Here is an 11,194-nt window from a genome sequence, read left to right as displayed (position 1 = left end):
AAAAATGAAATTAAAAGGTTTCTTGAAACAAATTACACTGAAAACATAACTTACCAAAACCTCTGGGAAATAGCCAAAACATTAAACAGAGGTAAATGTATAGCAATAAGCAAACACATCAAAAGGAAGGGAAAAAAAATGACCATTGAATCTCTAACTCAACATTTCCAACAAATTGAAAAAGAAAAGCAAGAAAACCTGACACCCTCTAAAAAATGGAATCTATAAAAATTGGGGCAGAAATTAAAAAAAAAAGAAAACAGAAAAACAGTTGAAACCATCAACAAAACTAGGAGTAGTTTCTTTGAAAAAGTTAATGAAAATGACAACCCATAAGCAAAACTAACAAAGAAAAAGAAAGAAAAGACACAAATAATCTGAATTAGAGATGTCATAAACAATGTCACAATAGGACAAACTAAAATAAAAAGGCTAACAATGGGATATTATGAAAAACTAGACTCAAATAAATATGAAAACCTAGTGCAATATGCATTAAGGAGCTGCTCTGGTGGCCTCTATGACAAGAAGTTTTGCTACCAACCCAAAGGAAAGCAGTTTGAATCCACCTGCTGCAAGGGAGAAAGATGTACAGTCTCCTCCCATCTGATATATGACCTCTGAAACTCACTAGAGGGTCAACAACACATAGGTTTTGAATTTAAAGTAAGGAACAATAGCAATCACATAAGAAGGGATCTTGCAATAACCCCAGAAATTGTGATGCTCTGGATATTCAAATTTACAGGAACTCCCTGAGGAAAGTTGAACAATCTTCTCCCACTTGATTTACAAGCCTCGGAAAGTTAATGGAGGGTCAATTATGACTTGATTCTGTCTCAACAACAGTAAAAATGAATATATTTAAGAAAATGTCTGTCGTGTGAGAGATCATTCTTGGATTTTACATGCTGATGTAAACCAAGGACTTATGGTAATTATGGGGAAAGTATACAAGAAGGAATGTTTTGGAAATTGTTTTGACTTTCCACTTCATCTTTATATCATAAAATGTCCACAGGCGCCTCCATTGACAAATAAACCAGTATACTCTTACCAGAATTTTTAAATACAGCATCAATCTTTTGCTCAACTCCTGGAAAGTCCTCAGTTATTAGTCTGGGGAAACCTTGATCCATGGACTGGCTATTCTCATCAAATCTGCACCAGAAGAAATACAGTTTAGTGTTTTTGTGAATTCCCTGTTATCTCCCAGCATAAAGTAACATTAATGTTCCAGTGTGAAATCCTCAATAAACTTTTCAAGTTGTATAAAGTACTACAATAAATGTGGCTTTCCATGGCTTATTAAGTTCATAATTTAAAGTCATATTTTCTCTAACAAATAAATACCTTGCTATTCTAGAGAGTCCAACTATGTGTTTGAGGTTAGTTTTCTAAGCCTGAATGTGTAAAACTTATTTGTACCACCTTTTCTTGTTATCTTTTCAGCCCAAAATATATGAGTACTGTATGTTATGTGTTGCACTGGTAACCAAAATATCAAATCTACCAGAGCTGTAAGGAGAAAGATGGGAAGTTTCAGAAACTTGATAAGTAGTTATATGTTTGAATCAAATAATTAGCAAATGGTTTGAGTTTTGAGATTTGGGTTTACATAGGGGGTCACATACAGGAAACAAAGTAAATTAACCAATTATTTGGCAAAAATATCCTCTTGATTTTCTACTATACTTCTATAGACGTTGTCTCTAGAACATGTCGTATTTGAGATTCCTTTGCAACTAAATGATAATTCTTCTAACATTGTAAAGGTACACAATTCAAATCCACCAGGTCTTCTATGAGAGAAATATAGAAAACCTCCTCCTGTGCAATTTCTTGCCTCTTAAAACTCACAAGATCCATTAGCGATCTATTTTAACTTGAAGGGATACAACAACAACAATGGCAGCCACATGGTGACTAGTAGAAAGACAAGACAAATATGACTTTGAACAGAAGTCTGGACCTTAGTTGGTATTAGCTGTTATCTTCAGATGTATTTTGGTCCTTGGATCTATCACTCAGTGATCTGCTTTTATGAGAATTCTTTATTATATCTAGGACATGGAAAATTGTTGGTTGTTTTTAGAAAATCTGAAATTAGAGGAAATTAGAGAGATTAGGATTTAGGGATTTTTTTTTTTAGAAGAAGAAAATAAACACTCTAATTAGGCTCCCTACAAAGTCATTCCTATTTTGTATTACCTCCAGTATTTCTCCTTTACAAAAAAGTAGGTTTTCCTGTTATCCTCATCAGAAGCAGCTGCATCAATTTTCTGGACGGTTGGAGGAAAGCCCAACGTGTAGATGCTTCTTGGATAACCTGCTTGCATCTCTAGGAGTTTCATGGCCCAGAACTGATTCTCTATTGAAAAATAAATCCAAAACATTTTGATTGAAGGCTTTGGGTGTTAGAAATTACGTTAATGTGCTGTTTTATTAAAGATGAAAGCTTGGTTTTTTTCAACCAAGAATACAAATAAGAAATGATCAATAAATATGCTTTGAATAAAGCCATTGATGAATAAGAAAACCTTTATGCATTAAATCTATTATTCATAAATAGAGCCATAAATCTTAGTCCTTTCCTTCATGACAACTTAAATTGACTTTATATTCTAGTTTTTTTTTTTCTTTTTAATCCCCTATGCACACGCCAATTTCTTACTGGACTTTTCCCTTTGAATTTGTCATTGTCACCAAGTAAAATCTGTGTTGTATCTCTAGAATCCACTCAAACTTGGGTATATTTGGAGCATGTTCTCCCATCATTTTCTATGTCTTTGTTTTTTTCTCTTCCTCTCTTGCTCCACGTCTGAATCCCTCCCTTATATTTGTGGCCAATCACTCTAAAATGTCAGTCTGTTGTGTATTTCTCTTGCTGGGATTGTAGTGAATGATTTGTACTAGTCTGAGAAATTCCAGAGAAACCCTCACTTTTGAAGAAATTCTGCATACTTTCTTCTTGGTACATAGGAAAGCTCTTCTCCTTTAAGATTTATTTCAAGTATAACATCTCTTCAGGAATTGCTGATCAATCTTGGATTATCCTGGATTCCCTTGGTGCCTAGATTCAGTCAATCCCATCATTGCTAACCAAATAGCTGTACTATCTCCAATTTCATACCACCAGCATCTCTGTGGGAGAAAGATGAACAGCCTTTTTCCATTAAGAATCCTAGCCTCATAAATCCAATGGAAGTTTGCTTTCAGTTGGAATTGACTCAATGATCTGGGGTTGGTGTTGATGATGTTCTCTCTGTTTCCTCTCTAGATTATGAGCCCCTTTTAGTTATGATCTCTACTGACTCACACAGCACATGGAATACAAGTAAAAGTTTCTAGACAAATAAACACTAATGGGCAGTAGCAATGATTTATAGTGATTTAATAATGATTTTTAAATTATCATGACATCTTACTCCCTTGCATTTAATCCAAAGAAAGAGAAAATTATGTCAGAAATGAATAAAAACCCTAAAATACATGTAGAATTGGACATTTAAAAATTCACCAAGTAACTTAAAATTCACTTAAAAAATTTAAATGGAGACCTGTTCCTCTTGCAAGACTGGTACCTCTGGAGGGACTCCCTTCTTTGGGGACATTACTTTTACTCTGCTGTAATCCACCAAGGCCTGTGTGGCACAGGAGAGTCTTCCAGCCACCACTTCCTTGGTATTTGCTAAAAGTTGCAACCCAGCTCAGGTGCCCTCACACCCTGGCAAGCGACAGAACCACTGCCTGCCAGGTTGAGGAGCTTCAATTTTAGACTACACCCCCACTGCCTGGAAACAGCCTTGTGCCACTCAGTCCAGCACCAGGAGCACCAATATCACATATACTTTAGCCTTAAATTCTGCTTTCTAACTACATCATGTGGGGTTTCTTAAGCTCCAGAAGGAATGACAAGGAAGTCACCAAGAAAACTATGGAAGAAGTACAAGAAGAAAACTTTCCTGGTATTTTGAAGAATGAAGAAATCTACATTAAAGAATCACTGTGAGCATCAAATAGATTAGACATAAAAATAAAAGCATCAAGACATATCATAGGCAAATTCTCCAAATTAAAGGGTAAGGATAGAATACCAAAAACAGGACAAGAAAAATGTAGAGACACCTACAAAGGAGAAATAAGCAGACTAAGTTCTGATTGCTCAGCAGAAACCATGCAAGTCACAAGACATTGGGATGGCATTATACAGAAAGTTGAAAGAAAAGCATTGCCAGCCAAGGATTCTATACCCAGCAAAACTCTCGACCAAATATGAAGGAGAAATTAGATCCTTTGCAGAAAAGAAGGAATTTAAGGAATTTGTAAAAAGAAGACCAAAACTATAAGAAATTTTAAGTGAAGTACTTTATATGCAGACACCAAAGAAAAGAAATGGACCATAGTAACAAGAAACAATAGAAAAAGAAACCAAACAAAATGATAATGGGGGGAAAAAACCTCGCCTGACAATAACAACATTTAATGTTAATGGACTAAATGCACCAATTAAGAGAAAAAGCATAGTAGAATGGATAAAATAAAAAAAACCCATCCATATGTTGCCTATAAGAGGCACATCTGGAAAATGGAGAGAAAGACAGACGCAAAATCAAAGGCTGAAAAAAAATACTTAGAAAATGACAACCACAAAAATGCAGGAGTGGAAATACTAATCTCTGATAAGTCTTCTGAGTGAAAACCACCAGGAAAAATAAGGAAGGGAATTAATATGGGATAAAAGCACACTAGATCAAGAAGAGACAACCTTGGTCAACATTTATGCACCAAGTGATAGACCTGCAAAATACACAAAACAAAGGTTAATAGAATGAAAGAAAGAAATAGCACCACAAGAGTGTTAGAAGACTTCAGCACACCACTACCACCAAGAGGTAGGTCAACTCAAAAGAAACTCAACAAAGATGCAAAAGATATAAACTATAAAATCAGCCAGATTGACCTTGTGGATTTCGGAGTACTGTACCCAAATAAAACTCAATTAACTTAGTTCTTGTGCACGTGGTGCTTTCTCCAGAATTGACCACATATTAGGACACAAAGCAAACCTCAACATATTCAAAAACACTGAAATAATACAAAGTATCTTCTCAGACCACAATGCCAATATAACTGAAAAACTCTTAGCAAACTTAAAAGAACAAAAAAAGAGAAGACACATATAACTCCTTTAAAGAAATAATAGAGGTGATATCACCAAAACCCGGATGAAAATAAAGCAATACTATTGGAATACTATGAAAAGCTATACTCTGATAAATTAAGAAACCCAGAGGAAATGGACAAATTCCTTGAAACTCATGCTTTACCCAGATTGAAAAGGACAGATATAGAACACTTGAACAGAACCACACAGAAGAAGAAATTGAACAGGACATAAAAATATTTCTCTATTAAAAAAAATTAAAAAGTCTCCATAAGTCCTTGACCAGATAGCTTCACAGCTAAATTCTACCAAACATTCACAGATTTATCACACATTCTATGTAAAGTATTTAAAAAAAAATAGAAAAAGAGGGAACACTCCCATAACCAGGCAAAGATATTACCAAAAAAGAAAACTACAGACCAGTATCTCTCATGAATATAAAGGTGAAAATACCAAAATTATAGCCAATAGAAACCAAGAGCACATCAGAAAAATAATTCATCAGGACCACATGTCATTCATAACAGGTATGCAAAGATGGTTCAACAATCAATGTAATTTACAACATTAATAAAACAAATAACAAGAACAACATGATCGTAGCAATTGATTCAGAAAGTCATTTGACAAATACCAACACCCCTTCCTCATAAAGACACATGGAACAATTGAACAGAAGGGAATTTCCTCAACATAATGAAAAGTATACAGGCAAAACCAAGAGCCAACATCATTCTCAATGGAGAACGACTGAAAGCACTTTCCTTTTGAGCAGGGACTTGACAAGGATGCCCATTGTCACAACTTTTATTTAACCTAGTATTGGAAATGCTTGCTAGGAAAAGTCATCCAGATCGGCAAAGAGATGACTAAACTATCACTATATGGAGATGATATGATAGTGTACACAAAAAGCCTCAAGATCTCAAAAAAACCCCCAAAAACCCACCCATTACCCAACCCCAAAACCAAAAAACCCAAACCGCCAACCCCCAAAAAACCAAAAAACAAAAACAAACAACCATGTTAGAACTAGTAGACCAATTTAGTGGAGTGGCAGGACTTAAGATCAATATTAAAAAAAATCAGTGAGATTCCTCTATAGTAACAAAGAGAATACTGAGAAGGAAACCAAGAAAGCAATATCATTTACAATAGCCAACCACTAATTGAGATATTTGGGAGTGAACTTAACTAGAGACACAAAAGATTGGTACAAAGACAATTATAGAACATTTCTGCAAGACACAATAAAAGACCTAAATAAATGGGAAAAATGTGTCCTGCTCATTGTAAAAGTGACATTCCTACCAAAAGCAATCTACATATTCAATGCAATCCCAATCTAGATACCAAATTCACTTTTCAAGGAGATCAAAAGGGAAATGTGTGACATTTGTTTGGACAGGAAAGAGAGCCCAAAAAAGCAAAACACTTCTGCAAAGCAAAAATGAAGTGGAAGGCATTGCATTCCTTGACCTCAAAACCTACTACAGTGGCAGTCATGAAAACTGCATGATACTGGTGCAGTGACAGGCACATAGATGAATGGAACAGAATTGAGAACCCCAAAAGAGACCCAGCTGTCTACAGTAAACTGATATTTGACAAGGAAATAAAATTTATCAAATGGGGAAATGACAACCTCTTTAACAAACTGTGCTGGCATAAGTGGACTATTTCCTGCAGAAAGCTAAACAGGACCTACATGTCATACCATACACAAAAATCAACTCAAGGTGGATCAGAGACATGGGAATAAAGTGAAAACCATAAAGTTCATCACAGACAAACTAGGATCAAGCTTAAATGTCCTAGTTTGTGGTATGAAGAGACTGCCAAATACAGCCAGAAAGAAGTACATAATCTAGAGAGGATAAAATTGATGAATGGTACCTTCTAAAGATTAAATCCCTGTGTGCATCAAAAGCTTTCTCCAGAAGACTGAAAAGAAAACCAACTGACTGGGAAAAGGATTTGGCAATATAATTTCAGACAATGGTTTCCCATCAAACGTTTACAGAATCTTAAAGGGCCTTCACAAGAAAAAGACACAATCACAAAATGATTTTCACAGAGGAAAATATTTGGATCACCAACAGATAATGAAGAAATCCTCAAAATCACTGGCAATAAAGAGATGCAAATTAAAACTACAATAAGATACCATCTCCAGTAGCAGTGGGAACATCTAACAGGATAGCAAGTAATAAATGTTGGAGAGGATGTGGCAAGATAGGAACTCTTATACATTGTTGGTGGCATTGTAAAAATAGTACAACCACTATGGAAGGCAGTTTAATGTTTTTTTTTTCAGAAAGCTGAATTTAGAAATCCCATATGACCCAAATATTCCATTGCTTGGAGTATACACTGAGAAAATGAGAACTGAGGCACAAAGGGAGACATGTACACCAATGTTCATATCAGCATTATTCACCACTGCAAGAACATGGAAACAGCCAGCACGTCCAACAGCAATCAAATGAACTGAGAAATTATGGTACATTCACACAATAGAATACTATGTAGCATGTAGAAGCAGTGATTTTGTAAATCACTAACTAATGTGGGAAGGACTGGAGAGCATTATGCTAAGTGACCTAACTCAGTCCCATAAGGACAAATATTGTATAAGACTGTTACTATACAATGTGTATGAGGATACAAGGGGGGCGGAGCAGAAGGGTGAGAATGGGCAGGGGGTGAAAGGTAGTCATAGTCAATCATAGGGGCTCACAATTTGATGGGTGGAGGGAGAGGAGGGTAAAGGAAATGGGAAAGATCTGGTGTGAAAAACTATGCATACAAACTTTTTAAGTAAATCAATATAAAAGAAAAAAATTAAATAAGAAGCAGGAGTGGCAATACTAATCTCTGATAAAATAGACTACAGGATAAAAACCACCATAAAAGATAAGGAAGTCCCTATAGGATTCTGTAAGCTTTTGTTATGAGACCTATGTCTGAGATGTTATTGCTATTTTTTTTCTCTCACTGAGTGGGTTTTCTTTTCACTCTGTTGGAAAGTGTTTTTGATGCACAAGGATATTTGATCTTTAGAGGATCCAATTCATCAGTCTGGTTGGTTGTGGTTTTTTTTTTTCTTTTGTTTTTTAATTCTCTCCTGGTTGTTTATTTCTAACTTTGTCATACTTTATATACTGTGAGATAAGACCTTCAAATCTTATCTCTTATGATCTTTACGATTTTGGGCATTAGCCCTATGCCTCTGATCCATCGTGAATTGATTTTTGTGTATGGTGAAAAGTGTGCATCCTGCTTCAGTATTTTTTTATTATTATTAATAGCAGTGCTACTCACCATCACAAAAACGTGGAAGCATCCCAAATACCCAAACACAGCTGAATGGATTGAGAAATTTTTTTTGGGCGGGGGAGAGACTGGATAACATGCTAAGTGAACTAACTCAGTCCCATGAAGACAAATGCTGTAAAAGACCATTATTGTAGAAATGGAAAGATAACTAGTAAAACAGGTATGAGGATCCAAGGGGGAAAGCGTAGGAGCAGAAGGGTGAGGACAGGCAGGGGATAATCTTAAGGTCACTATATTTGACAATTAGAGGGAAGGGTGGAGAAAATAAGAACTGGTGTGAAAACAATGTATATGAACTTTGTAAGGAAACCAGTATAAAAGAAAAATTATTTGTCAAAAGAAAAATATATGATTGAGTAAGATCAAAAGGGCAGGAGTCAGAGATAAAGCTCAGAAGCAGCAAGAGGTAGGATCGGAAACAGGAATCTCAAGGAGGAATGAGAAGAGTGCAGTCACATTGTGAGTATTCTAATGAATGTCATAAACAGGACTTGTAAAGGGTGAATGAAAAACCAATTGACTTTTAACTTTTACTCAAATTATGATTAAATAAACAATAAAAATTCTATTTTTCTTTCTTAAAAAGACTTTCTAAAAAAGGAAAAGCTGCAATTTAATGAGTTAAGTAGCAAACTTATGGTTATACTAAGTATATGGGATAGAAATGAAATTAAATGAAACTATACGGTACACCTGATACAGGCCATGGTCTATGTAATCACTTGCTATGGATCAGAGAGCTAGACAAGGACTAGGGAGGATAGAAGGAGAATTGATGCCTTTGAGCTGTGGTGTTGAAAAAGAGAATTGAATATACCATAGACTGATAAAAGAACAAACATTTTCATTCTGGAGAATGGTTAAATCAGGCTGCTCCTTGGAGTCAAAGATTCTGAGGCTTCGTCTGACATACTTTGGACATGTCATAAGGAGGGATAGGTCCTTGGAGAGGGACATCATGCTTGGGAGAGTGGAGGGATGGCACAAGAGGGGAAGAACCTCTATGAGGTGAATTGATTCAGTGACTGGGGTAATTGGGATGGGTTTGTCAGAGGCAGTGTGATTGGCATAGGATAGAGCAGGGTTTAGGGCTGTTGTACATAGGGTCACTATGAGTCACAGGTGACATGATGGCACATAACAACAAAAACAACATAACAAAACCTAAAGTTAATTCATTAATAAAATGACAAAATACTAGTCAATTTATCTGTTCCTGCTCTAATATTGAACAACTCTGGTATACAATTGTTAAAATTTTATGCTCTCAATTGAAAGATTTATGGTTTAAAACCTTCAGAACGTTATTAGGAGAAATGCTTGTCCGTCAGCTTCTGCCAAGACGGTAGTCTTGGAAATGCTAGAGGGCAGTTCCTCTCTATCATAAAGAGTCAACTATGTGGTTGAATCAACTCCATGACAACAGTGTTTCATTGTTGTGATACCACATATCACAATTATCTGTTAAGAAACTTTGAAGGCACTAGGTTCAAACCTACCAGGCACTTAACAAAGAAGTATAAGTAATCTCCTCCCTAGCAGTTAACTGCATTTAAAAACCCACTTGAGGGTCAGCGTAAGGTCAGTTCTGGCTCAATGGCACTCAAAACCCCAAAGCTTTATAATGCCTTGATGTGTAATCTTCAAAGATAAACGTCAGTATTGTGTAACACAACTCATTACCAAGTAGGCCACAAGAGTTCTGATATGTAACAAAGTGCGTTTTTGGTTTTTTGTGGTTATCCAGCACCTTAGTTCTTCGCCAAGTTCCAAGAAAAGCTTTTTAGGATTTTCATTGAAATTGCCTTGTAACTATAGATAAAGGATAAATTTTTTAATATTGGGGATTTTTGACCTATGAATATATATTTTCCTCTGTTATGTAGGTCCCATGGAATATTTTAAAGTAAGCATATAATATTCTACACAGATATTGTAATTTAAGTAGTAGCACTAGATCTTTTGGCAATAAAGACAAAACAAAAAATCATGAAACATTTAACAGGATCAAAAATCTTCATGTACTGATGAAATTATTGCAACAATATTTCTTTCAACAACTTAAAAATTCTTATATAATATTCACCTTTAAATACAAAGACAGTGTCCTTGGCATAAGCTTCATATGCAGCATCCAACTTTGATGGAAGAGAGGGCCAATGTGAGGAAATAGAATACAATATAGCAGATTCAGGAGCACTGTGGTTTTTCTGCCAAAAATAGCTGTAATACATAAAACCAAATTAAAGATGTCAATCTCTATCAGATATTTGAGAAGATGGTGAGATAAGCTTATTTTTTTGTTTATCATTTTTCTACAGACTGCTTTGGATTCTAGGATCTATGGCAGGAACTATTTTAACAGTGTAATTGTTTAACTTGGTTTATATCCTAAGTCTGTGCCAATATTTATAAGCTGTATGTGTTCGTTTAATGCAAAAAAAGAGCATTAAAAATTTCTTAATTATATTTGTTTGTGAATTAAACATCATTAGAAAAATTTAGTGGATACTAGTAGCTATAGTTGCTTATATAATAGATGGGGGAAGTATTCTAAGTGGTATAGCACTGGTCTGTTCATTTGCTGTACAGAGGTAACTTGTGGTTGCTGTGATGCTAAATGCTCTGAGATTGATATGTCAAATGCGATAATGGTTACCCATGGTGGACAGTGTTTGGTGGAGC

The 11,194-nt window shown here is 35.4% G+C and overlaps 1 protein-coding gene across 1 annotated transcript in view; it reads right to left on the bottom strand.

Moving 5' to 3' along the window:
- Positions 1–11,194, bottom strand: part of LOC102861725 (stromelysin-2-like) — a 29,052-nt gene that overhangs the window by 8,022 nt on the left and 9,836 nt on the right. The window contains exons 7-9 of the mRNA XM_006887352.1: positions 10,596–10,732; positions 2,212–2,371; positions 1,058–1,161 (exon numbers count right to left, since the gene is read on the bottom strand). Of these exons, the coding sequence (XP_006887414.1) occupies positions 1,058–1,161; positions 2,212–2,371; positions 10,596–10,732 (401 nt within the window). The remainder of the gene's footprint in view (positions 1–1,057; positions 1,162–2,211; positions 2,372–10,595; positions 10,733–11,194) is intronic.

The sequence above is a fragment of the Elephantulus edwardii genome, unplaced genomic scaffold, assembly GCF_000299155.1.
Source record: "Elephantulus edwardii isolate Elephantulus edwardi_28Jun2011 unplaced genomic scaffold, EleEdw1.0 scaffold00056, whole genome shotgun sequence".
NCBI lineage: Eukaryota > Metazoa > Chordata > Mammalia > Macroscelidea > Macroscelididae > Elephantulus > Elephantulus edwardii.
Note: the sequence above shows the minus strand (reverse complement) of the source record. Positions and strands in the feature narration are given on the sequence as shown.